A 27,988-nucleotide genomic window follows, 5' to 3' on the forward strand; every position below is an offset into this window, starting at 1 on the left:
GTTGAATACCACATAAATCAAGTTAAATACATAAAAATGTGCATGTCCAAAGTTTGATATGAAGAAATATTGTATACTATACAATTAATATCTTTCACAATGAAGTAAGGTAGATAATGATTGTTTCTAAAAACAAGTTTTTGTCACAGTGATTATATATATCAGGCTTGTACAGGACCAAATTTCGCCCCAACACTATCATTTTTTTGATGAATCTTCACTTTTAATGAAATTTGTTTGTTGATTTTCAAGCACACTGGGAAAGCACTTAATGAAATCACTTCAGATATAATTTTAAGAAGTGATTGCATACTGTTAGGTTATTCACTATCCTGATTTTGAGATACGAATTTGTCACCTTTTTGTGTCAACTAATTTCCAATATAAAATACATTCCACATGGTTATTCATAATATTTTGAAGTTCAACACTTGCTGAAATTAGAATGCCATTTACTTGGAAGTATCAGCCCTGTACATAACAATTTAGAAATTAATCATGAAAATTTCTTAACACACTAACGTTAGCAAGAAAAAAATAAATCATTCACCTTTTTCTGGTGATATGGGAACTATCTTCTCAGCTTGCACGAGCTCTTCTACAGACTCCGATTCCTACAAAATAACAATACTAGTTTAGAACTTTATGCATCTTACAGATAAATGCAAGATTTAACTCTAATTATAAATTAATTTATTTTTAAATAAACAGACAGGGGAACACAATTTTGCATGTTATATTGCATTCCAGTTTCCAGCAATGGAAAAGCCCTGAATTATGACAAATTAAGTACAAAAGTGCACTGCTAGTAATGTGATCAATGTTTATGCTATCATCAAGAATTTTTTAGCACTGATTACAATGCTAAAAGTTAACTAACCAGGGAACATTGAAAATGAAATGGATAGACAGAGTAACAAAAGAAGATATCCTAAGTGCACACTGTAAAAGAAACATGTCCAAATAGATCACTCAAAGAAGGGAATAATGAAAATTGCAACTGAAGGAAGAATAAAAGAGAAAAAGAACACATTGGCAGGCTAATGAACGATCCAGGTGTGAACTGTGAAAGCTGCAGAGAAATTAGGACTTTAGCAGAAGACAGGAACAAATGGAGAAATGCACTAAAGTAAGAACATAACATAGACTATAGTCACACCCTATTCAACTTCCAAAAAACATATGAAAAAGGAAGAAAGAAGAGATGAAGGAAAATAGGGCATGAGCAGGGATATAACAGAATGGAGGAGGAGGTTGTCAAGAGCTTGAATTAACCAACTTCAGAGTTGAGCATTTAAGAAGATAGCTATGATTATGCTTTTTAAATAAACAAGAAAAAAAGATGTATAATACGTGAAATCATTGGAAGAAAATAGGGATACAAAACCACATTTCTTAGGCATTTTCTTGCAGGAAAATGGTGCATGCTATACTGTACAACAGTGATGAAGTTAAAATTGCACATCCTCTACAAATACAGCCGACAAAGGTAAGAAATTGGGTACTTGAATCAGTTTAATAGCGGCAGCAATTAATACTAAAATATACTAGTTTTGGGCAATACTTATACAGCAGAACAAAACCTTGACACATCCCAGCACTATCTCAATCATTCTTCTCTCAGTACAATCAATCATATTAAAGAAAACTCTACTTGCAGTGACTAAATATCATTGATACTTTGACATACTTCCTATTCATCTACGTATTTCAACATTGGACATTGTAAATTTAGATCTTGAAAAGGATACACATGAAGTGTCACAATGCTGAGAGAGAAAATAAGTTTAGCCACTGCATGTACATTTCTACTAAAAACTGCAGTTACATGAACTACATACAAAGTAGTAGTGGTGGAAGGTACAGAGCATGCAAGCCTACCTGTAAAGCAGCATTTTAACATTCTATATTTTTTTAATTTTTTTTTTTTAATGTTATGATCATCAACATCAGTTTAGTTGTGCTCAGATTGAGAACAGTTCTAGTGAATTATTAATATTGTTATTACATACTGCTATTCACAAAACATTGATCTCAATGCAGCCAAGGCAAAACACACACTTGCCTTGTAACAAAGGAGATCCTAGGTTCGATAGCCAGTGGAGGAACATAGTGGTTTGGATCCCCCCATAAACTGTAGGCCTAGTCCCAATTAGCCTACGTGTGCATTAAAGTGTACTTGAAACAAAACTCAAGCACAAACACTTTCACCATCTACACCGCAAATATTTATACTCCGACCCAAATAAGACTAATACAACTCTCTATTTCTTCGTATCACAGGTCTGTGTTTTGAGACTTTTTGAAAATTGTCTTAACCGCAATGACTGATTTCAATGTTTTTAGGTGCACTGAATCGGAAAAGACCCCCGTTGTTCTCCATAATGTAAGGATTTTTCACAAAATGGAGTTAAAAATTAAGAAAAATTGGTAAAAACGTGTATTTGGACCATATTTAATTGACATAAAAAATAAAATGTCCAGCGTTATAGCTGCAAATTTTGAGTTTCAGTCACTTATCGAGTTGCTACAAGTCCTTGTGATACCATTTTTTCATCCCTTCAAAGCTTCTTCGAGAGCTTTTCCTTTTGTAAGTCATCTGTGACAGGTCCCTGTGAAGCATCCAGCAGTAGTCCATGGGGTGTCAAATCCAAAAATCGCATTTTGCGCAAAAATACATAGGAATCAGCCATTCAAGTTGAAACAATTTTTTCATCGCAGACCTATGATCTGTGTATTTCTAAAAAAATTACCTTCATCATGTCTTGTTCATCATAGGTAGCATCCAGGCTTGCATTACGTCTTAAGGAAGTATCTCTAGAGGGCCCTAGTTCTTCCTTAAACGTATCGAAGCCTGACTGGTCAAGTTGGACTTTGGCAAGTGCCTTTTCAACATCGTCCGTGACTGGCTCAACATTGAAGATGCACTGGTTGACAATATCTTCCCTGTTTATCCTCCTCAAGGCCTTTTCCAAAGTGTTCCCTGCAGAACAAGAGAAGTGAGTGTTAGATATTGACCACCGGATCTTCAGCCAGCTACTCTACTGTGCATTGCTTGCATAAGATGTTGAGGAAGTTACAAAAATAATAACATTTCTGTACAGTCTTCATTATAAGCATTTACATTTTTCTGTTAACATGCAGTGAATGTAAGAATATTTGCTACCTTTGCAACTATGTACAGTGCTCCAAATGCAATATGTCAACACTTTCATTGCCGAAAATTCTTTAGTGCAAAAGTAACACAGCATAAACATATGTTCAGTAAAACAGAAAGTATGATATGCAGTGATATTAAAAAAATGTAAATTATTGTCAGAAACCCACTGTTTCACTATTATAAATTTTGGAGGACTATACATTCAAGTTTGATACTAAATATTTATCACAAACCTCATATATATACAGATATACACATTATTTAAATTATTTAATATACAAAAAATCATTTGGTGAGCATTCATGAAAGTAATATTATTCAACAACTATATACGAAGGAAAGAGAGTATTTTTGAAAATATCTACTGCTGGCGATCGATCACTGATGATCAATCTGATAAATATTTCTCCCTTAAACCAATCAAATGATTTTCTCAGTCTATCATGACTATTAATCACATGGCAAATCCTTAACTGCTAATTACAAAACTTAAATTCAATTAAATTACTTTACAGAAAACATTCTAGATGGGTCTGCTAAACATATACTATGTACACATCAGGTTACAAAGCACAAAATTTCTTGCTAAAAATCACTCTCTCAAGAAATTAACTAGCTATCATTTATACATTATCAATGAACCAAAATAATATACAGAAAACATAACTTGAAATACAGTAATTTTAAATTATAAGACTTTTAACTTTATTTTTCATTTATATGATATTTAACTCAAATAGTCTTAATTCAATATTTTCTGAATGTAAATTTTTACATAATAAGGGATGTACTAAGATGAAATTCTACATGAAGATAACTGAACTCTACAGTAACTTATGAAAGAAAAGATTCAGTGTAAGATTTATTTACACTGAATAAAAATATGAAATTTTAATGGAAAAAATTATACAATAAAAATGTGGTACAATGTTGCTGTTATCTTCTGGTTTCCATTTTCTATTGCTTTCTGGATCTTCAAAATTTTTCTTACCAAGACTTTTAACTGTACATCGACCTATTTACAAGATTATCATAACAGATATTCAATGCAGTTCTATAGATTTATTATTAATAATAATATTTCACTGTCTTTATTAATCCTAAATAAGATGAATGTAAATTTCATTGCAACGTTGAGAGAATAAAAATTATTTTAGTTACTATAAGTACATTTTTGCTAATGATAATAGTTCTACCATCAACTTCAATGTCCCAAAAAACTAAACTTTTACTAGGTACATGAAGTCTTATAGATTCTGGCTAGTTGTAAATTAAATTTTCAAATATCATGCAATAAAGCAAATAAAAATGTACATTCTTAGAAATAAGTTTACTTTCTCATAATTTTTAATTCCGATAGCTCCTAAAATTGCAGGCACCTGCACATCTTAAGAAATATTAATGGCATTGCAGCACACTGTAATAGCCATTTATAACTTTCTTATACTAATTTATGAGGCACATCCATTTATATATAATTTCATGAAACTAACAAATTCATGCAGACATTACTATGTGCATAAAAGTACTTCTCTCTACTGATTTAACTTCACCACTAAGTCTAGTAGTCATGATAGATTTGAGAGTCAAGTATTTTGGATAAGGGAATATTCTTATAAAATTAATCTTAATCCTATGTAGTACAGTAAAATCTTGTAACAATGATTTAAATTTTATTAGACTATATATTCACAAACAATAACAGGATATGTTCACTAATGATTGAAAAATATATGATTTTTTTCTTTTGACTACAAATAATTGAAGTACCTGTTAGTAAAGATTTTTTGTACCCGTTCTTGTAATTTGAGGTATTGCATAATGGCAGTACTATGTTGGAAATCGTATTAAAACATTTAATACAGTATTACAGAAGGTTGATTCGTCTATATGTGTCCGATTTTGATGTCTCACCTACTTTAGGAAAAACTACGGAAGCACCAGCGTTTGCCCTCGATGTGAGCACCATGGGTCCTGGCAATAGCCCTGCACCGTAACTTCTATTGTGGGAGGCTCCGTTGAATTACAAGAATGGGAATCTCGAGCCACTCCTCCTGGCAGGGTTTCCAGAGGCTACGGACAGTGGTGACACCACGAGATGCAAGTGATCTTTTCAATAGCCCAACCCCGAAAAAATCCATGGGACTGGCATCAGGTGACTTTACTGGTATGTCCTGGAAGGGAATAGCCTGGGTGCCGGTGTCTGTCGCCATTTGTTGTAGAAATCTCTGTGTAGAACGAGATGTATGTGATGAGGTCTTATCCATGCACACGGACCTGATTTATTGCATTTCCATACAAACGGGGCAGATCGTCTGTATAAATTGGTGTGAGGATATGTTGCTGATAAAATGCAGAGTTGATTTTGCAGTTTTTAGGCACCTGCCGAATCGTTAACTTGCCTTCGTAGCAGTATTCCGTAACAACCAGAAATCCCTTTGCGTAACTTGCTTTGCACTGACGGATGAAGTCAGGACGGGATTTTGCATCTTGTGGGGTGTACATTACGGCTCGAATATTGCCACAATTGGATAGATAAATCCATGCTTCATCGAGTGTGGCAAAAAACTTCCACTTTTCCCCGGATAGATGGCGTTCGTAGAGGTGCCTGCAGAGAGTCTCTCTCTCTCCCTCAGATTGGCCGCAGTGAGGAAGTGTCCACGACTTTTAAACATCAACCTGAGGTTGAATTTGTCACGTAGGTTGCGGTTCACAGTTGACTGTGTCATATGCACTCGTCTTGCCATCACACGTTGCGTAGGAGGGTTTTCCTATAGGGCCATTCAGCGCAACTTCTGGGGTACAGGTGGAGTCACCGCAGTACACGATCACTTTCTACTCCCTTTTGTGGGTGAAAGAGGACTGCTCGAACATTGTGGTGTTTATGTTGATTAATTATGTTCTTGATGGTCGTTAACCCCAATGCACATCCATTTTCCCCACAATGTTTTTGAATCGGTGTCACGGAAAACTTGGCGTGGAAAAGTGCTGCGACGTAGCCTTCCCAAAACCAGTTCACCTTGGAGCCATGATGCACACCATACACACGCGAACTTGGCGTGATACTAGAGGACTTTGGCTTTCACCTGCTGTTTGAATCATTCAGATCGGTCGATTCTGTGAGCAGGGTTGAAGGTTTAAAATCGGACACATATAGACGGATCAACCTTCTGTAATCAATTGTACATCGTTAATCCACTGGAATTTAAGTAGGCGATGAATATGGATTTTTTTTTACAAATTTAAACCAATAATTAAGAACAGAAGGAAAAAGGAGTTACATGTAATACTTACAATACTTGTTCAAAACTTTGTCCAAATTTGTGCAATTATAACAATAATTATGTTAACATTGAAAATGTTTAATAATGCCATTAGTTGTACAAAATATTGAGCATCATTGTAATATGTTTAATATTACTGATATTAAAATATACTGAATGAGATTAGAATTTATTCTAACTTGGAATCCTTTTTGGTAAATAACCTTTCATGTAACCCTTTCAAGTCATTAACACCAGTCTTTCTTTTACTTTCATGTGAGAGATGCAACTGGTTCAGACATGATTTTACTGTACGGTCACAGGAATAACTACTACTTTACCAGTTTATCTGCACCTGGGAAGTAAGATTTAACGTGTAAGAAAAAACACAGTTAGAATTGCCAATATTACCAATGAAACAATAATTAGGAATACTATAAGAGGATGATTTTTCCTAATACCTGTGGCCTTGTTTCCAGCTTGTTGCATCCAAAGTCTCAGCATGACCATAGCCTGTTGTGGAATGCTGTCAGGGTATTCGGATTTTATGAGGTTAATGTCTGATGTAGCAATATCCAGTTCATTGGCTAGTTGTACCCAATCAGTGTCCAGGAGGTTGCAAATGTCTGATAACCGAAGATCTGCTCTATGGATCATTTCTGGTCGACCTACAATTAAAAGGGTAAAAATAATAAATATTAAAGGCAAGCACATGGTATAACGGGAGAGTAATGAGAGCATTTTTTAAAAGTCCACTTTCACTTATTTTAAAGTTCACTTCCATTACAAAAATTGAAGTTGGTCTTACGTTGGGCCAATGAATGTTGCCAATGCTTGCCCAACCATGGAAAAGTGAGTCAAAATCAGTTTTAGAAACTACTTTCTCCTGTTAGAACTACTTTCAAGAGTATGCTGTAAATTTTACAGTGTAAAATAAGTGACATGTAACGGTCTCTTTTAAAATATTTCAGTCACAACACATACTGAAAATATAATAGTTTGCTAATGAAAGTAAAAGCTATTCATAACTTCTAGTCACTCACCAGTCCTTTGTCAGCTGCCATAGATGAAAAATATTTCTGTGTTGTGAATTGCTTATGGTTTGTCTGTTTAGCTGTAGCAGAACAAGAACATTCTTACAGGTATTCTTGTGAAGGTGGTTCATGAACTATATATATGTGTGTGTGTTATATATATATATGGATAAAAGCAAGGAGGGCCAAATGGGCTAAATAAAAATCAAAGAAGAAAATGGAAACACTCACCAGAAAGTAGAAAAATTATAATTTTCGCAGTCTAACGCTGCATCTTCGGTTTAAGAAAAAAAGATGCAACCGGAAGTTGGAGATCTGGTAGAGTTACCAGGTCTCGATCATAGAAGAAGTAGTGCGTTGAATGGAAAAAAACACTGTTTCGTCACCAAGCTCGTCGAAACTGTGAGTGGGAGGGTGGGATGGGATGCGGAAAGGGGGGGGAGTTACTGGGTTGCCTTGTTCAGGCCAGGAGGAATGGTTGCACTCATGGCTGATATATAAGCCCTCTCCCATCTTTTGAAAACTGAGGTGTTGGCTGGTTGGGGTAAGAGATGGATGATCGCTACCCGGAAGCAGTCGTTGAAAGGGGGTATTGTGGTTGTTTGTATGGATGGCGACAGTGAAGTCCAGGTTGTGGGTGGTGCACGGTGGTTATTGATGTGGAGGTTGAGGGCGGTAGATGTTTGCCCCAGGCATAAATCACAACAGATGTTGCAGGTGAGGATTAAATCAAGTTTGAGGTGTGGCAGGTCCCTTTAGGGTGGAGGGTAAATTTGCCAGTGGCCGTGTACACCTGGAGGGTGTGAGAGGTGACAAGAATGGGGCAGGTTTTGCACCTAGGGCGGTTGCATTTGTGGGCCGGAGGGATGTTGGTTTTGTGGAGAGGGAGTGAGGGACCAGGACGTTTTGGAGGTTAGGGGGGCGTTTGAAAACCACTCTAGGTTTGTTAGAAAAGATGTTGGCCAAAACGTAAAAACCACACGTTGACCAAACGTTGGAACCATGGCCAAAATTACCATTGCCCAACGATATGTTGTTACATTTGGCCAACCATTTTTTGCACGGTTGTGCTGTTTGTTGTTTTTGTGGAGAGGATTTAAACAGGAAGATATGGAGCAGAAATAGATAACTAACTACTTGTCATGGTTTGTGGCAAATTTTCATTTATGTCACAATTTGATTAGTAATTTTATTACAACTTTGTGTCATGAGAAATGAGTACGTGGACAACTTCACTGTGTTTCTCAACATAAGGATTTTTAAAACTTTATTTTATTTAGTTTTTTGTACTAGTTCACAATAACTGCTAACAAGCACAAGAGCACTCTTTAATGTTACATGTATGTTTCTGATCACAAGCTCCATCCACTTGGGATTTATTTAGGGATGGGAGATTAGCAATAAATGCCTTACAAAGCAATAGTGTGATCTTATGAAACTTAACAATTCAAAGTAGGAATGGACAGAAGAATTTTTTACAAACAGTGATAAAGGTTGCATATCATTTTTATTGATACTAACAACCAATATTCTACTGATCCAACATAAATTGCAAATGTTCCATGAATGGTTTCTTCACTTCATTAATTAATACATGGTACAGCCAAAAATATGAACTGTGGTGGTTTAGTCGGTAGGGTGTCCGGCTGCCACAAGGGAAAACCAGGTTCAATTCGCAGGGTGGGTCATCTAAGATTGAAATTTTTTGAGCCTTGTCCCTGCATAAAGAGGCTCTGGGGCCCAACCAGCTTCAGATCAATGGGTACCAGGGAGAAACCCTGGGGAGGGAGGGGGTAAAGGTGGCTGGATGTCTTGACATTTTCTGTTAAAGCAAACTTGTACCCTTGGCTGCATTTTTCAGCTTGGAAAACACATAGTAATCAGCTGTTGCAAGACTGGTGAGTATGAAGGCTGCAGAAGGACAGATGTCTCGAGCTTGGTGCCACCAAGAACAATTAGTGCACTGGGGTGTTATCATAGTGGAGAATCCGATTGTTTCCCCCCTTCTTTTGTCACACTGTATGAAGAAGACATTGAAGAATGTCTTTCCTAGTTTAGCACAGAATTTAATGATCACCTGCTGCTCCTGCTTGTCCCAGTTCAACAACAAGGCCAAACAATCGTCCACACAATGACACCATACTTACTACCCCTGCTACCTATACTCGCCACTGTGTGGTGTTCTTTTCTTTTCATCATCTCTGCATGGCAAGGTTGGCAACTACATGGCAGCAGCAGCAAACAAAGATCATTTTCTTCTTGACTGTACCGATAAACTTACCAATTATTTTACCGATCCAATATAGCTATAAATATCTTATAATTTAGTGCAAAATTCTGCCATTTTATTATAATTTTTATGGATAATCTCCACATGACCTACTTTTTTAAAAAGTAAATGTCTAAATATATACCTTTTTTTTTGCACTGCAGTCACCTTGAAACACACATTTATTAAGGAGGTCAATTATCCATTCAGGTTCTTCAAGACCTATTTGGAATTATATATCGGATCGGTAGAATATCAGTTATCGGTATAGGTAAATTTTATGTTGGCACTTATCACTATCAGCAAATATTTCATATCGGCCCATCCCTAGTATTTTATGTCTTTAGGTTCATAAAAAAAATACCAAGAAGATGACAGAATTTTGCACCAAGTTCTGTTTTGATTTTAGGCATATATCACTATGAAAAGTAACCCATAATTTTAATGATAAACTGATACACAATGTGTGTACAAGGTCTGTCCCAAAAGTAATACGACAATTTTTTAGGGCCAGTCAGGAGGGTCGGGGGATGGATCTATTGGGCAGGATGGCAGTCAGGTATACAGTCTGATGGAACCCGGTTGTCTCCGAGCCATTCCAGCATTCAAATTGCTGGCAAAGTGGGAAGCTGTTTCAGTGTCGTGTCACAGTCAAAAATGCAGTGCGATAAAAAATTGCATCAAACTCAGTAAATCCGCTACCGACACACTTGAAATGTTAAGACAAGCCTATGGGGACTAGACTTTGTTGAAAGCACAAGTGTGCAGGTTTCACAAGGTTTCAAGGAAGGAAGAGAAGACACGGAGGACAAACAATGCTCAGGATGCCCATCAACGTCCAGAACTGTCGACCATGTGACTCAAGTGAAGTCTGTTTCGGACTCTGACAGACGTTTGAGTGCAACAAAATTAGTTGTACATCGTATATTTTCAGAAGATTGGAACATGCAGACACCTGGTTTCTCCACAATCATAACGTGCCATCTCACTCATCACTGCAAGAGAGGGAATTTCTGGTCAAGAAAAAATGTGGCAATGCTTCCTCATTCACGTTCATCCGGGAACTGGCCATGGCCGACTTCTGTTTGTTCCCGAGGCTCAAATTAGGCCTGAAAAGATGCCATTTTGGGACGTTTGAAAATGTCCAAGCAGCTCTCTTGTACACGAGTGCTCTGAAAGGCATCTCAGGTCAAGAGTTCCTGCGCTGCTACAAAGAGTGGCAGCAATGCTGGAACCACTGCATGGACTTTCAAGGATCCTACTTTGAAAAATATTAAGTGCATTGGAACCTAATTTCAATAAAACTATTTTTACAGAATTAGTGTCATTACTTTTGGGTACGACCTTGTATATCAGCTGATACCAATAGAGGACTAATTAATCAGTTAATTAATCCAACTCAAGTACCGGTGATATACACATGCAAAGAAACCAACACGTACCTCCATCTCTCAAGAAACTGTACTTCTTTCCCAGCTCGAGGAGATCTGGTTCAGATGGTGCACTCTCAGGCATGATGGTCTCAGGAAGAACAATATTGAGTATACAAATTGGTGACTGTGGAGGTTCACCTTTGGCAACCTATGGATTGAAGAAATAAATCTTTCAGTCATAAACATAATTTTTAAAATATAGAGTTTCCATTTATTATATGAACTTTCAAATATAAATTGCTTCCTGTGGAAAAATATGATAATAATGAAGCTAATAATCAGGCTTCATTGTGTACATGCAGGATAAAATTAATCTCACGCTTTAAAAGCAACTAAAGAAGGAATAGGTGTTTCATGTCTGCAATGAAGAATGAAAAGAAATAATGTTTTAACTAACCCTTCTCCCCTCCTTCCTTCTTCCACAACAAACATGTTCATGTAAGATTAATAGTCAAGTATGTGGAATATCTTAGTAAATTTCTATAAAAGACTTTCAGCAAACACTTGAAATTACTTGCTAAATTGATACCTGCTTCACGATCTGTGAATGGTATTGTTTAATTTAAAAGACAGATTATGTTTCAAAAGCTCATGAAGCTCATACTCCTTAAAGTAAGTTGTTGTACAGTCCATCATAAAAAAAGAGCACCACCGCATTTGTGTTCTGCTATGAATTATGTCATCTTCCGGCAACTGGACGATTTAGAAAACAATTTCTTTTCTTCTTGACATGTGAACCAGACAATAGCAAGGGTGGAGCCATGGTCGCATACAGGTTGGATAAAAATTATGATTATTATTAAATCGTCCTCCTCCGTGGCCAATAATGGCGCATAACAGCCAAGGGTTTCACATGCTGACCCCACGGCACCTCATTACCAGTTGAAGATCTTCACTCCTCTATGTAGAATTGTGAGAGGGAGACTGGTATTTGGTAGATAGGCCAAGGCCTTTCGAGGGATGTCGAGCATGGGTTATTGTTATTATTAAATCACACTACACATGCAATTTTTAAGAGTGGTGCTATTTTTTTGTGATGGACTGTACATACTTCTTAAGAAGTACCAACTAATTGTACGTGAAAGGTTTATCACAATGTTGAACCATGTTTTCATATTCACCCAAAACCAGGACTGCAGCCCTGGGCCTTCCCCTCTTAGGAGGGCTACACTGGGTAAAAATTACTTTGAAAAGGGCCATTAGAATGGAGAAAATGAGATCGTTTGAAATATGGTATATATAAAAGTATAACTAACCATCTAACATAACTTGGCCTAAAGGTTATAATTGAAATTGTATATAGGGGGAAGGGGGATTGATAATAATGTGAAACCCAAACCTCCACATATATAAATCTGGGGCTGTTAAAATAGTTGAAACACATGCAATGAAAAGTGGGCACAAAACACAAAGGTTTACTAAGACCAAAGCACTGTAATGCAGTGATATAAACTTCCTATGAACATTGGGTCCACATTGGTACTGAGCTGTTTTTTTTTTTTTTTTTTTAATATTCACAAGATTATAGGGAAGTATATGACCTGTTTATCCATGAAACACTTCCATTTTGTTGTGACATTAATGGACTTTTGGGAGTTATTCACAAGGTTGAAAAAAATGTTGCGTTATTACAGCAGAAATTTACAAAAAACTGGTAGTATTATACAATCCGTTGTTTGTATCATTACACTTAATGGTCTGACTTTGAGGAACAGGCAAATCAAATTGTATTGTGTATATATGATTTAGTAGAAGATGTAGTCTGACATACTCATACTCACTCTATTAACTCCATTGACAAAAATAAAGTTTTCATGAAATGACACCAGTTATACTTTATTATGTGTAAAGTTTGTGCTTAAACAATAAAAAAAAACATATAAATGATATTTTACAGCTAAAGTGATGAATTCTGAGCATAGGTTTTTAATTTTTTTCTGTTAAGAAGTCCAAACACTACGTAGTTAAATATTAAATAAAAAATATAATAACTTGCACTTACCTTAGGTTCCCTCATAAATAGAATCCGTCCCACAGTATCAGCATGTGGATCTTTGACCCTAACTGTGAAGGGTAACCTATTTTCCTTAAAGGCATGGAAACCAAGTTGTAATTGATCACCAGACTTTGTAACAGGCACTAAATTCCCAGCAAATTCCACAAATTGTGCTTTTCCTTCCAACACCTACAAAAGAAGTTACAGGACAATGTTTAATGTTTGAGGAAAACTGAATTGAAAATGAAGACATTTTTTATTCATTGACATCAACAATCAACTCACTTACTCAAAATTTATTATCAAAACATGATGTCTCTCCTTAAGATATCATTGAGTAATAAGTAATTTTACTGGTTTGTAGTCAATTAAAGGTGGAGGCACATTTCAGTTGCCTGGAACCCACTTCAAACTACAGGTCCAGTTGAAATTTCAGCTATATAACAACTTTACAAACTTCTTAAATGTGATATGTTGTTATCTCATTGTATTCATATCAGCCTGTAATTTGAATTTGAATTTGAATATAAAATTTTGGGAGCGTCAGCACTTAGGCTAATTTGCTCCCGTCACATTATACGGGGTCCAGCCCCTTACCATTACAAATTACAACTCAAACGTTGCATAACTAAAAACTTTAAAACCTTAAAATGTTCTGACTTCTGTTAAAAGCTGAGGCTGTACACGCGCACTCAGCACACACAAGGACATAAAACAGGACAACACACACAAAATTATACTGGCCATAGCGCCAGTCGCCAGAGCCTCGTTAGTCTCTTGTCCAGGGTGCACTACGTGGAAGTGAGGTTGACTTTTGGGTGCACTACGTGGAAGCAGCACCCCTTACACCCCAGCCTGTAATATGAACACACTCTAAACAAGTGCTTAGTCGGTAAGGACTCGGTTTTTTCTCTCTTCCTTCTTGAACATTTAGTCAAACTGCTCCATTTCAATCTCTTTTTGAAAAGCCAACATTAGAATTTTGTTTCTTTTACACAAACAATTTTTGAACTGCAGTATTTACAAGACATTTGCAGCTTGTGTAAATTATTTATTAAAATGTTTCTTTTTATTGTCTTTTATTTCTCAGAGTACTTCTAAAACCAGATTCACACACTAGATTTAATTATGTCAGTATAATTACAATGTTGTAGAGGTATTAATAGAACCCATCCTTGAAGAATATTTTTGGGTGAGAGTTCACCTTTCTTTTCTTGCTTTAATAAGCATAAAAATATTTATTTTGTTTGTTGAATGGCTAATTTTCATCTTAACAGTCTAATGCCTACCTGTTAGTGCATTAGTTAATGCAATAACTTTGTACTCAAGGTGTTACAATTGAAGTGTATTGAAAGTCACACATGTACTTGCATTAACAATGTGAAATATTACAACAGGTTAGAATGTAGTATCAGAAGACTATGAAGTTGGAATATGATATATTAGTACTTCAAAAACATCACAAAAAAGGATATGTAAGTACAAGAGTTACTGTACTTTAGTTGGATCAAAATTGTATCCTATCAATTAATTTAACTATAATATCTTACCAGTGTCTAATTGTTTTATTAGTAACTACTATAATGAAATACATAACTCACAGACATGGAAGTCCGCAGAATTTTTCCCAGGGAGGGTCAAACAAGGTAATTTTTTCCATAGCAAACAAATGCTGCATATTTTCATCCATAATGGTATGGATAGAGATAATTTTACTTTGTTTCCATGAATATAACTATTTATAATTCAATTCTGATGAATCATTAAAGGAATAAATAAGCATTGTTAATTAATCAACTTAATGCTAATCAAAATGTTTCTGTATATTGTGCTCCATATATTGCATATATTTATATTCTTTCAAGCACCACAAGCTAGTAAGTACATAAGAACCAAATATCTTACCTCAACATCTCTACTTTTGGCTACTTCTGTAAAATGTTCTTGGTGTTCAAGAGTTTTGTCTTCTTTGTCATCTGTCATACAGAACACTCGTAACCTAGCCTCTAGGACATCCACCCGTTTAGCAAACACAACAAACCTGTTACAACACAAAGTATATTCGTCAGTTAACAAGTAAATATCAATAAAAAATATATCAAAATTGACTAATGGAGAAATGTACACTAAGAAAGCATATTAATAAATGTATACTTTGTACATAATTCACTAATGCTCATTTCATAGATGAATCATGTCATGACATGAATTTTTAAACAATATTTTATGACATTCAAGTACTTGGAAGGATTAAAACTGCACTATTTGTTTTGAAATAATTGTTGAAAATACAAATTATTTTCTTCATATGAGTTATTTCTTATAAAAAAAATGTTTCGAGCAGTGAATGATATCATATCTGTGAACTACAGTATCTTAAAAATGTATGTATTAATTGTTAATTAGTTTCACTATGTCTTTCCAAGAAATATACACCAGTACCAACAATAAATATTCTTCACAGTATATTATCATTTTCCAATCACATGTTCCAAAATCATTAGAGATTCTGAAACATTTAAAATAGCAATGAACAAGGTCAAGATTCTTGGAGATCACTGAAATTTTTTTATGGATAAGTGAATACTTTATTCTAGTTTAAAACTTTACTGTCAGGAACTTTTCATTCCATGAAGCATGAACTGAGTATTGTGTTAAAAAAGTTTCCCAGATATTACACTTTCCTGGATTTTACGTTTTTCCATCTTAATCCCTTTAAATTTGTAAAAATCATGATTCTACTGTGTATATATCCTACAGTTTCAAGTGTCTGCTAAGAAAAATGTATAATATCTCATTGAACAAGAGAGTATTATTTACACACTGACCATGAATCCCTCGTGTTTTTTATATTATTAACAATCAAAATTAAGGTTGTGATGCATTTTGGATCAGCCTGTAGTAGTTAAGCAAAGGTTATCACTTTTACTATAACATAATTCTGAATTTCTCAAATAAACAGTGAATATTAGAAACTCATGCCTTCATCTTGTTATCGAAATATAGGTAAATATCTGAAGAATTTAAACAATACATTGAACAATTGGCGAAGAGCAGCAGGAAAGTTATGTGATATATGAAATTAGTAAAATATACATATAAGTCAGTAAATATTATTTTCTAGTTATCTAAGTAAATTGAAAGTGAAAAGGGTAACAAAATTATAGGAAAAATTCTTCTGAATGAAACGGAATACTTACAGCATAGAACTTTCTCTTGGTCTATCATAAAACAAAAAAACACATTGCAGCACTACAGCAATAATTACATTTCATAGAAAATTACAATATTGTCTGAATATCACATAAGGTAAATTGTAGTTTTCAAGAATTTGTCTCCAGCACAACATATTAAACTAGGCTACAATTTTAACTGCTTATTTTATCTATTACCATTAACAGTAACGGGCAATATGAACTGATGATAATCTAGTCCAAAATATAGCATATCTTTACTTACTTCGCCATAAAAGGTACATGAATTGCCTCTTTATATAGCTCGGTTGCCATTTTTGTAGCTTCTCCTATATTCCTACAGTCCATCAACCAGAACCTTGCAGACACGGTAGTTGTGAAAGACACACAATCATTAACAAAGGTAAGAGGTGTGGAACCGGTAACATCTTCCCACTGTGCTCTTGTTGTTCCGCCTGCAGCAACAAGAAAATAAATGCATCTCGGTAATGCAGTGCATGTGCAGAATACAACAGTTTAATATGAAAAAACATGCAACTAATTTTCTAAATGAGTAAACAGTGCCATGATAGCATTTTATCAAGTTATTATATATATATATATATTTGTGTGTGAATGAACATGCTCCACGTGATCAACAGATATTCTGCATTACCATTTCTGTGCATATTTTCATCATAGGTGCAAGAGTATTCCTGAAGATATTGAACAAGTAAAGTGATTTGTTATTATTCTTTTTCATGCTAAATTTGCACTAGTTGATGTCAGAATATTCGGATAAATAATTTTTAGATATCAATTAGACTTGGTCTAACTAATTCCACAAATAATGCAAATCATGTTTTGTCATGCGAATTATTATTCAAACAGAATTTAGTCCTACCTATCATTAACATAAACAACAGTACAACACCATAGATTTTTTGGACAGTAATCACAATTGCTTCTACAGGATTAGATTTTCTACAGATGACATTGTTTAAAAAATAATACCAACTTTAAAAAATGGTTAAAAGGATAAAACAGAAAATCAAGTCTGCAGAGCACACATATACTAACTACATTGGTACTGACAACTACTGAAACACAAGGTCAGGACAGATGTGTTAATTGTTCAAAAGAATTGTATGTTTCTTTTATATATACATATACAACCCTAGCCACATTATTAATTTTGATGTTGTTTCTGTTTATTGTTTTTTTTCAGTACTATTTAAAAATTATGTATCATGATTTATGGACCAAATTGTAAGAAACCATTACTAAACTTCCTAAATAAATAAACATCTTTTCTCCAGGTATAAACACAAAACAAGGCTAATTACAATACATATAATAACAAAGTAATGTTAAAATTATAAAATCAAAACACAACAAAAATAGCTTTACTACAGCAATACTAGAAAAAATACAAAACAAAGCTTAAGTTAACCCTTCCAACATGGTACTATTTGCAAATTAATTTGAATGTATATTTTTTCACAAATGTACAATTATGCTTGCATCTTATAAAAAAATATGCATAGCTCTAAATTACTTACTTATTTCACTGCCTTCTAAAACTGCTTTGTTTTAATTCTTTATATAACGCATATTGTGCCAATAACAAAATCCCAATTCTGAAAGGGTTAAACTTAGAAACAAAGCAGAATGAAAGTGAATGAGAAAAACAGCAACACTGAAATGGAAACTGAATGATGTAGGGAGACGGAGAAACTATAGACATATATTACAAGGAGACTGAAGAAGTTGCAAATGAAGAAAAGGAAGCAGCAACGGTTTCAGAAAAGACCCTTTTAGGGCAACTAATTTATATTAAATGGCACAATTCGTTCACTTCAATGAAAACTATTATTTTTAATATAAATTGAATTCCTCTAAGTTGTTAATACTGTGTTTATTTATTTTGAATTCAATACAACAATACAATAAATTACTAATATATTCTCTAATCTGATTTGTTGGTTAGATAATGCAATCAATATCATGGTGCTTATTTTCTTGGTACAAAATTTGTGCTCATTTTTTCACTTACTCTTGTGGAAGTTTGAGAGTGATAAATAGTAATTACTTCTTGCAAACAGTTGTTTTTAAAAATTGTGAATGTAGTATAACCCTCCCAGAGTGCTCTATTTTGCTAAACCAAAAGTGCACTTAAATACTGTGCAAGAAATGTAAAAATTGCAGAAAAACTACACTTACATTTTATATTAAAAAGTGCATGTAGCTTATGTCTTAGATGATGCTGTTTCCTATTCTTTTCCTTTGCAAACTATTTTGTCAAAAGAGGACCAGAAACCTAAATTCTAAGAATCTGTTTTGCAGAACCATTAAAAAAAAGTTTACCGAGACCAAGAGACAGCAGGTTTCCTACTCAAAACACAGAATCAAAGAATGCAGGTCACGAAGTTCTTATCCTCATCAGTGTTTGCCCAGGAAAAGAGAATAAGTTGGAAACAGTACCTTGAAAACTAGCACTGAATTTTGTTTGTAGTTTTTTCTCTTCTTTGAAAATGAAGGTAAATTCTGAACTGAGGGTTTCACTGTTAGAATTCAGGGAACACAGATGGTAATACTTAAAAGCAACAAAAACATATAAATATATATATAAGTATATTGCAAAATTTTCCTGCTTCATCTTAAAATTCAAATGCAGGCGGGAACAATAGTTTTAACAACTTGAGAGATATATATAGAAAAATGCTGTGAAGCTATAAATGATTCTAACAATCAAACTGAATTTAATAATTTGAGGAAAAGGAATAATAAAAGAAACAGTGTTGCCCATTACCTTTAAGTGATCTTTTCCGAAACACCCCTGAGGAATGCGTGCAGCGTTGTATTAAAGTGAGGGGAACGTGTTAGTAAATTGAAACATCAACAGCAAAGAAGTTATCACTGCTTTAAAGAATAAAGTGGTATTATAAAACACTGAAATTAATCACAACAATTACTTTCCTAATGAAAAAAGTAACAAGTCAATGATTGAAAAGAATAAACCTGCTTCTTTCTTTTTGAGACAAAATTCAACCCTCAGTGACTTTATGACATCTGTATCCTGACATTCTTATTTATCTACTGCAACTCATTAAAAAATCAATATCTACTAGGATTGGACCCTACTAAAAGATATTTTAAAAAAAAAAACAGACAGAAGTTTTAAACTACCAACTTTTAAGAATATTTTCCTCAATTAATAAACAAGAGATTCTCTATTAACTCAACTTGAAATAAACAGTAGAGAAATAACCTATAAGAACATCAAACCAGACATCATACTGGGAAAAGGTTACAAGTTAACACTGGGTTTCAAATAGTATGAACAATACGGAGTAAGTACAATAACGAAGGGACAGAGAGCAACCAAATATTAAAACAGAAAAGAAAAAGGCATAAGTGGCTATTAAGGAGTAATTAGAAGTGAATGATTTCTATATTGTATAGGGTTTAATGGGGAAAAATTAAGTCCAATGACTTACAAGCTGCCTATAAAGTTTACTTGTTCGTTAAATATATACATAGAAATATATTCATTATCTCATAATCATGCATTTTCAGATGAAAATGAAAGTGAGAAAAATATTTCTTCTTTGTTCCCCCCTTTATTTAAGACAAATTACTGAAAACACTTTATAGTTGAGTTCAATGATGATGTCTAACCAATATTTAGCAAGATGTGTATATATACACTGTATATACATTTATGTATGGCATCTAGCTGCCATCTTGGAGATGTGGGTTTGATTCCCACGATGGGTGACTGGGTGAGAATTCTTTCAACAATGTCCCTGCATGAAGCAGCTTTGGGACTTACCTAAATCAATAGGTACTTTGGGAACTCTAGGGGGGGGGGGGTAAAACAGCTGGAGCATGGTGTTCATCACCTGCACTATCGCTGCTGTGGAGAAAATGCAGGGCCTTCTTTCCCTCTGCCACCACTATGTGACTTCACTGCATGGTTCAGTGCACAAGGGGAGGGGGAGGTGATTATCTTTATTTTTATCTTTACATATGCATAAGGTATTTTTAGTATACTTAGAAACAGCTTGAGAACTATTTTTTTACTGGAGGGGGGTGCCATACATTGTAAGACTGCAGGTTTCAGCGAGAAATAAATATATTTACAAGGAAATTTGTTTTCTTTTTCAGAGGATACACATTAAATATTATTAATATTAGTAAACTAACTGGAACAAAACATTAAAATATTAATAACAACGCAATGACTTCATTCATTTCTTCAGAGAAATGTCTTTTCATAGCATTCAGTGGTCCACTGTTGGTCCCTATAGGTTTTACTGTATTATTTTTCACTCATTGTTATTGCATTTTACATCACTTTTATCAGTTATTTTCTTGTTCCACAACAAATTTTAGAGTTGTCTTCTTATGCAAGGATTTGATGTGAGAATGAGCAGACGTGAAACTACTTCATTAGTATTTTATTCTGTTCTAGTAAAAAAAACAAATGGAGAATGTTTATTATACTGTTAAGAATTATTTGAGAATTACCAGAGTCAATTTCCCAATTCTTATATATGTTGTCAACAATTGCACTCTTGAACAAAATGATGCATGCATCATGAACAAGTTTACAATTGGGAAAATTTGCTACAAATGGGGGAGGGGTGAAAATTTATCTCTACTGCTAGGGATGATTGGATCTATTGGTGGAAGGGGGGTGAAATACCTAGCATACCCCTCTCCCTGTTAATTCACACCTGCTTAGAAACCACAGTGCTGATGTCTTCAACCTACACCTTCCCTGATTTCTTGCAGAAATTAAACACTCCTAGTTGGGATTCAATCTAAAACTTCAGTGGTGAGGAAGTGAGTAAACCACTCACCACGTTTGGCTAACTGAGGTGGTATGATGCCATGTTATTGAAAAGACAGTTATTACAAATTGATTTTTGTTGTTCACAGTACAAATAAATTGTGTTCAGTTCATATGTGAATCTATTAATATATTTAATAATTCACATAATAATATCATATATTCATTTAAGCCACGGTATCTCAGTTGTTAGGGCATATGACTACCATGCGAGAGACCAAGTTTTGAACTGGATTTTTTCCACCTGTTCAAGCAGCTCCAGCACCCACACAGCATCATATAAAGTGGGTAAAGGTGACAAGGAGCATGGTGCTGATCACATAACCCCCACTTTTGGCCATGATCAAGAAAGTGTAGGGGCCCTAACTCCACTCCCCCTATATGCCTTCATGGTGAGGTGCAAAGCACAGGGAGGCACTTTACTTTTAATCATTTATTCATCTCAAAATTTTAAAATGTGGACATTGTTTTATTACGTTTATGAATAAATCTGGTCATGGAAACCTACAATAACGACTGGAAGTTCATCGTGCTGACCACACGTCACCCTGCAACTGGTTGGATGATCAATCACCCACCTCTGCTGAGACACGTGGAAGTGAGGCCAGCAGTCAGTAGGTAGGCCTTGGCCCTCACGGGTTGTTGCACCACAGGTTCAGGTTTAGATGAATAAATAACAGGAATGAACTCTCAGTGATAACATATTGACATGGAATATGTGGAACCTAGATTTGATATACCTGGTTGAATAACAATGTTCACTAACTTTTAAATAAGTTATTATAATATCTATGCATGCCACAAGATATTCTAAGAGTTACATTAGCAGTATGTATATATAATATTCACATTTTGCAGCTTGCCAATCGTTACTGATTGGAACACGTGGTGACTTTAAAATGAAGAAAAATGTTCATAATGTTTATCTCTACTGAATATCACTTGGAACAAGGGAGGGAGAATTCAGTATATATATTACTTAGAATCGAAAGTACAAATTGTCAGGATACAGGATAGCATTAAATGGAGAAAGAAGATATTAAACGACCTCTACAGTGTCAATTACCAGCACTTGTTTCAGCAGTTGCCACTACATTCTGAAAGATTTTGAGGGCTCTTTGATAGTTGTTCTTAACAGACATGAAGACTTCTCCAAACTGTTGTTACTCAAATAAATATGAAAAATTAAACCTTCCATACTCTTCTTCCATGTTATTCTGTTGCACTGTTTGTGCATATGGGAAATTTAAAAAAAATTGCAACATGAGCCACGCAATTCAGTTCCAAAACATGTTTCAGTGGAAACAAAACATATTTGCTATAATATGTATTTGTATTGTGTTATTTAGCAGGACTTTTCTACCACTTTTGGCTAATCACAACCATGAGGATGGGCGATAATTAGATGAAATTGGTAAAGGATCAATCACATAAAAACACACACGCTCAGGACACGAGCCTGGGAACTTCTGGTGTTGAGATTGAAAGTCGACAACTAATACACTCGACCACCAAGCTGGCCTTATTTTCATTATGTTGCACAATTTGACTGAAATGTATTTTTCACTTTCCAACAAATAGCATATAAAATATCCCAAAGGTTGTATAAAAAGTCTTGTCAATTCAAATCACACACATTTTGATTAATTGTGTTGCATTAATTATAGTAGGAGTCTCTTGGATGTCTTATTAGTTTATTTGTTATTAATAGAGCCACATATTATTGGTGAACAAAATATCAAGAATTCGGTACAAAGCCTGCGTACATTTCAGGATCATTTTGGTGTTAAAAAGGTGATTATAACCCTAAATTTGATTTAAAAACTATACTTAGTACACAAAATAAACGTTTCCCCTTTAATAAAACATTTACGTAGTTATCAGAGTATTAAGTTATTTTTCTGTGTAAAGGAGTCAATTCTTGCTTCTCAAATATTTACAGCAGAATTAATCAATTTTCCGAGATTTGCATAACTCACAGGATAATTCACTTCAGAAAGTGTCGTCCTGGTAAATAACTGTAAATTTCATGTTTAACGGTTGATTTCCGATTTTGCAGTTCATTTTGCATTATTTCGTGACAAAACATGTTAGGAAATACAGCTCACACCTTTTAAAAACATGGAAAATGAACATTGCAACGTGTTATTTCACATTTCATGTATCTGTCAAAAACGAAATATACATGCCTCTAGTTATTAACATTATTTTAAAAGAGCTTGATAATATTTATCCTTTTTCACCATTCATATTTCAAACATATCTTCTTCATATACAATTCAATATTGAATGCATTGTTTGAGATGAGAAGGAAGGACACACTGGACATTATCATCAACCCTCAACTTTGTGCTGTATTTAGATTTTAACAGTCCACTGTCTTTATGGTTTGCTCACTATTATGCATGTAATACATGTTCATTTGAGCAGTGCTATTTTCTTCTACATATACAAGTTGTTTCATAATATGGCAATGATTAGTTGGGTATTGATTTCTAACATGCAAAAATGTAAATTGAATCACTAAAATAAAATAAATTTGATACATTTTTTGTGCAAAAGAACACCTACTGATAAATTACAGGGTTGGAATGACATGAAATTTACAGATCTTGATGAAAAATCATACCAATCTAACATAAAATAGCAAAAATATTCATGAAGATTCTTAATGATTCTTTCACTTTCTTCATTAATGTATGCAAACAGGTGACTGCAATGGATTTTACCTAGGCACTATCAAAATGACAGCACAGTGCATTCAAATACAATGTATTTATGTCAAATGGTAAGATTATCAGCTATGACAGCAAATAGGCAATTTAAAAAAAAATATTAAAAAATATTTAAAAAGATAGTGATCCTACCATCTACAGTAATTTGTTGAAAAAGAATTGTGTGATTTAATAAAAACCATACAAAGATAAAAAAAAATAATGAAATGAAGGGAACAAACACCAATCCTTCCCAGATTGCAACCCAGGATCCCTGCTTAAATATCTCACTAGGTTAACCTACTATCGTCTTTGTTAATATGATAGTCAATATTTAAAGTTGAAATGAAATATATACCTTATAGTACACTATCTAATAAGCACGAATTCACTCCTATCATGTCTCTGGTTCACAATTACTGAAATATCACTGGGAAAGCATGTACAAGCATGGAAAAATGATAACTCAAAGTTGGCAAAATATTGGCTGATACTGATAAAGTATGGATATCAAATTTACTTAAGGCAATGATGAACAGTTTCAGTATCCAGTCAGGAACAAGGTCATGGAAAGACCCTAAAACACTCTTCCTCCACCGAGCTTTCCCACGGTGAGCTGGGAAGGAGAGGTCTGTGCCCTGGATGATTGTAAGAGAAGCATTACGCTTATCGTGGGAGTATTATTTTACTTGTTCTCTTGGGAATATCAAAACTTCCGATGGCGTAGAAAAACACATGAATGGAAAGAAAACAGGTTGAAGATTTTGTTTGTGGCAGGAAAAGTTGAAACTTCTATTTGATGAACTGAAACTTGAAGTTGTTTGTCCATAAGGAATACATGGGATTCTGTCCTTATTCATTATATATATTTTTCTTTTTTTGCAGATCGTATCTAGCTTAATAATCAACTTTAAAAAACCTTTCCACTTGCAACATGGGGAGAAATTCATACTCTCTTGTACACCATTTTGTTTTCTGCAGCAGTGACCATTCCGATGATATTGAAATAAATGCATACCTGGTGCAAAACTGTCACTCTTCGCCTTAACTGAGATTCTGTCGACCTGATAAAATTCCTTGAGAAACAAGACTGCTTCATTCATCGCCTTTCATAATGTATGTAACCAGGTTATAGAAATAGATTTACCATTAGAAAAATAAATTACATATTTAGATTTTTGCTTTACGAAACTAGGGGATATGAATTGTATGTTTATATCAATGAAAATAAAGACAAAATGGCTGAATTTTGCACTAAATTACAGGGTATTAATCTATGTTTCAGATTAGTGAAATTATCGGTACATTGATATGACTATATTGGCTGATATGGAAAGAGTACCTATTAACCTGTGGATTATGCAAGGGAGGATGAAAGGGGATTCCCCTTCTAGTTGAAACTTTGTTCTTTTTTCAACTCCTGGGGCATATGCTTTGAAAGAAGGTGCTGAAATTTCTCCCACTGGAAATATTTCAAGTACCTCAGTATGTGGGTCTCTCTCTTATTTGTACATAAAACACACACACACAAACACAAAATCATCTTTTCAAAGGTTGATGATGGAACACACATCCAGGAAAATTTGACTGACTTATTTTGATTTGAATTTTGTTACTTAGTGTTGCTTTTCTGCCACTTTTGGCTAATCACAAGGATGAGGGTGAGTGATGATGATATGATGAAATTGATGAAGGGACACACAAAGAACACCCATTCCCAGACCAGGATTTGAACCTTGGTGGCATCCATGTAGAATTTTGTTCTATGTAGAATATAATATAATAATAGAAAATAATTCAACAAGACCATAGCCTGGAGAAAACAGATCCGGGTAGCGATCATTCACCTCTTGCCCAAATCCACTAACACCTCAGTAAGTAAAAGATGGGAGAGAGCTTACATATCAGTCATGAGTGCAACCACACCCCCTGACCTGAAGAAGGCGGCCCAGTAATGTCCCCCATCCTCACCCCTCACCTTCATCAGCAGCTTCTGCCTCCCCCCACATTGTACTCCCTCCCACACACACCACCACTCACAGTTTTAGATAAGCCTGACAAAAGAACAATATTTTTTTTTTGGCCACACGTCGCAGCACTGCAGGCCACAATATCCCTCCGTCTGTGTCGCTAAATTCATACACTTTGTTTCTATACTTGAAGATGCGGCTCGCGGTTACAAAAATTTGAAATTATCCCATGTCTGTTGAGTATTTCCTTTATCCCTTTTACTTGTTATTAGCCCTTATGGCCTTCCTTCCTTTTAGCCACTTTTTTCTTTCTTTTTTTTTTTTTAATAAAATGGAATTCACTCATTTACTGGAAAAAATGGTGCAAATTAAAGTATATTCTTTGATGGCGCAGAGAGAGTTGTGAGCCAATAGTTAAGTTTCAAGCCTGCAGTTATTACATCATGTCCAGAATGAAGAAGAAAAAAAATCAGCTTCAAACTACATTAGTGTATTGGATCTGTCATTAATTCCATCACTTTGAACATACTGAAGGGCTAGATAAACACCAGATCATGATGATGGTCATTAATATATTCCACACAGATAAACAAATCATTAAACATCTGAGCATGAAAAACACACTAGCAAATTGAGAAATCGTAGAGAAAAATAAGCAAATTGATGTGATGTTTGTTATAGAGCGTCACTTTTCTGCCACTTTTGGCTAATCACAATGATGAGGATGACAGATGATATGATGAAATTGATGAGGGGGCATTCACAAAATCACCCGGCAACGTATTATGCTGTACTAACCACTCTGCTATGGATGTTGAAGAAAAACGAGACATCCTGTAGTTTAGTGATGTATAGGCACATCGAAACATTGCAGAAACAGAATATAATAGAGACAAGCAAAACATTAATGCCTATGATCAGAATTCTTTGTAAAAGAACAATCATGAAAAATAAGAATTTCATATTTGTTCATACATAACAAATATGATGGTCGAAATCATCTGAAAAAAATATATTTTTAAAAATACCATAGAAGTCATTCACTTCTATTACAGAGAACTAAAAATGGTATGAAAGGTTGAAATTTTACAGAAAGAAAGAATATACAAGGGAAACAACACCGAGGATACAACTTTACACATTGAATTTAGTTACACAAATATAGAAAATTGTTACCTGTAATGCTACATAGTAGCCTTAACGTTGGAGCATCACCAGAATACTGGTTTATCATTCCTTTATTGGCAGCTTGAGGCACTGGTATTGTCAATGTTATTGGTTTATGGAATTTCCGCCTACGAGGCTCTACAGTAACTATTGGAGAAACAGCAACGCGATTACCCAGTAGCTTGGCTACTAGTTCAGTTGCTATGGGCTGAGCCTGGAAAGATAGAAAAAAGAAAACTATATCATACCTATATTATGCAATAATGTGTATGTACAATCCTTCTTATTTGTGCACATTACACTTATAATTACAATTAATAGAAATATGTAAATTACTCTATTTACTATTTAAAATCATTAACAGGATACTCCTTCTTAAGGCCACTCTGAACCTTTGACCCAGGGTTATAGCCAGATTTTTTTTTTTTTTGGGGGGGGGCTAATTTTTATCAGCAGCCACCATCTATAGGTGAAAAAGTGGTGGGGGTAGAAGCCCTGAAGATGAATTTCTCAGTATATTACAACTTATTATATAAGATGTTTAATCTTGGTAAGGAAGTAAAATTAATTAACACTACACAATATTTAAATCAGCCCCCAAGCCCTCCCCCTTGCTAAGTTGCCTAACTTGCCCCAGCAACATTATTTTGAAAAGTCCCATTCTCTTGGAAAATTGTTATGCTATTCCAAATTCTAAACATTTAGACCTGTTTAGTATTTGTTAGTAAATCTTCATGTGTTTTGCTTTCATTATTTAGATATCTGTAATAGATCTGTGACACTATAACCCAATTTTCTACCATGGATATCGAGATAACAGCAATAGCAAACCACATGAAGATTCACTTGAATGATCTAAAACAGTGTTTCTCAAATGCCGGACTGCGACCTGGTACTGGGGCCTGGCGTCGAATTTACCAGGCCTTGACATGTTCTCCTGAAGTTTGTCAT

The 27,988-nt window shown here is 34.6% G+C and overlaps 1 protein-coding gene across 1 annotated transcript; it reads right to left on the reverse strand.

The window, feature by feature from the left end:
- Positions 1-542: 542 nt before the first annotated feature.
- Positions 543-27,988, reverse strand: LOC145995101 (ankyrin-3-like). Its single transcript, XM_083131637.1, has 9 exons — positions 27,956-27,988; positions 27,047-27,251; positions 16,615-16,804; positions 15,061-15,196; positions 13,162-13,344; positions 11,169-11,307; positions 6,885-7,091; positions 2,754-2,983; positions 543-614 (listed from the first exon to the last, which is right to left on the reverse strand). Exons 1-9 carry the CDS (start codon positions 27,986-27,988, stop codon positions 543-545), a joined length of 1,395 nt encoding a protein of 464 aa, XP_082987763.1.

This window comes from Lepisma saccharinum, chromosome 11 (genome assembly GCF_977018435.1).
Source record: "Lepisma saccharinum chromosome 11, izLepSacc3.1, whole genome shotgun sequence".
Taxonomy (NCBI): domain Eukaryota; kingdom Metazoa; phylum Arthropoda; class Insecta; order Zygentoma; family Lepismatidae; genus Lepisma; species Lepisma saccharinum.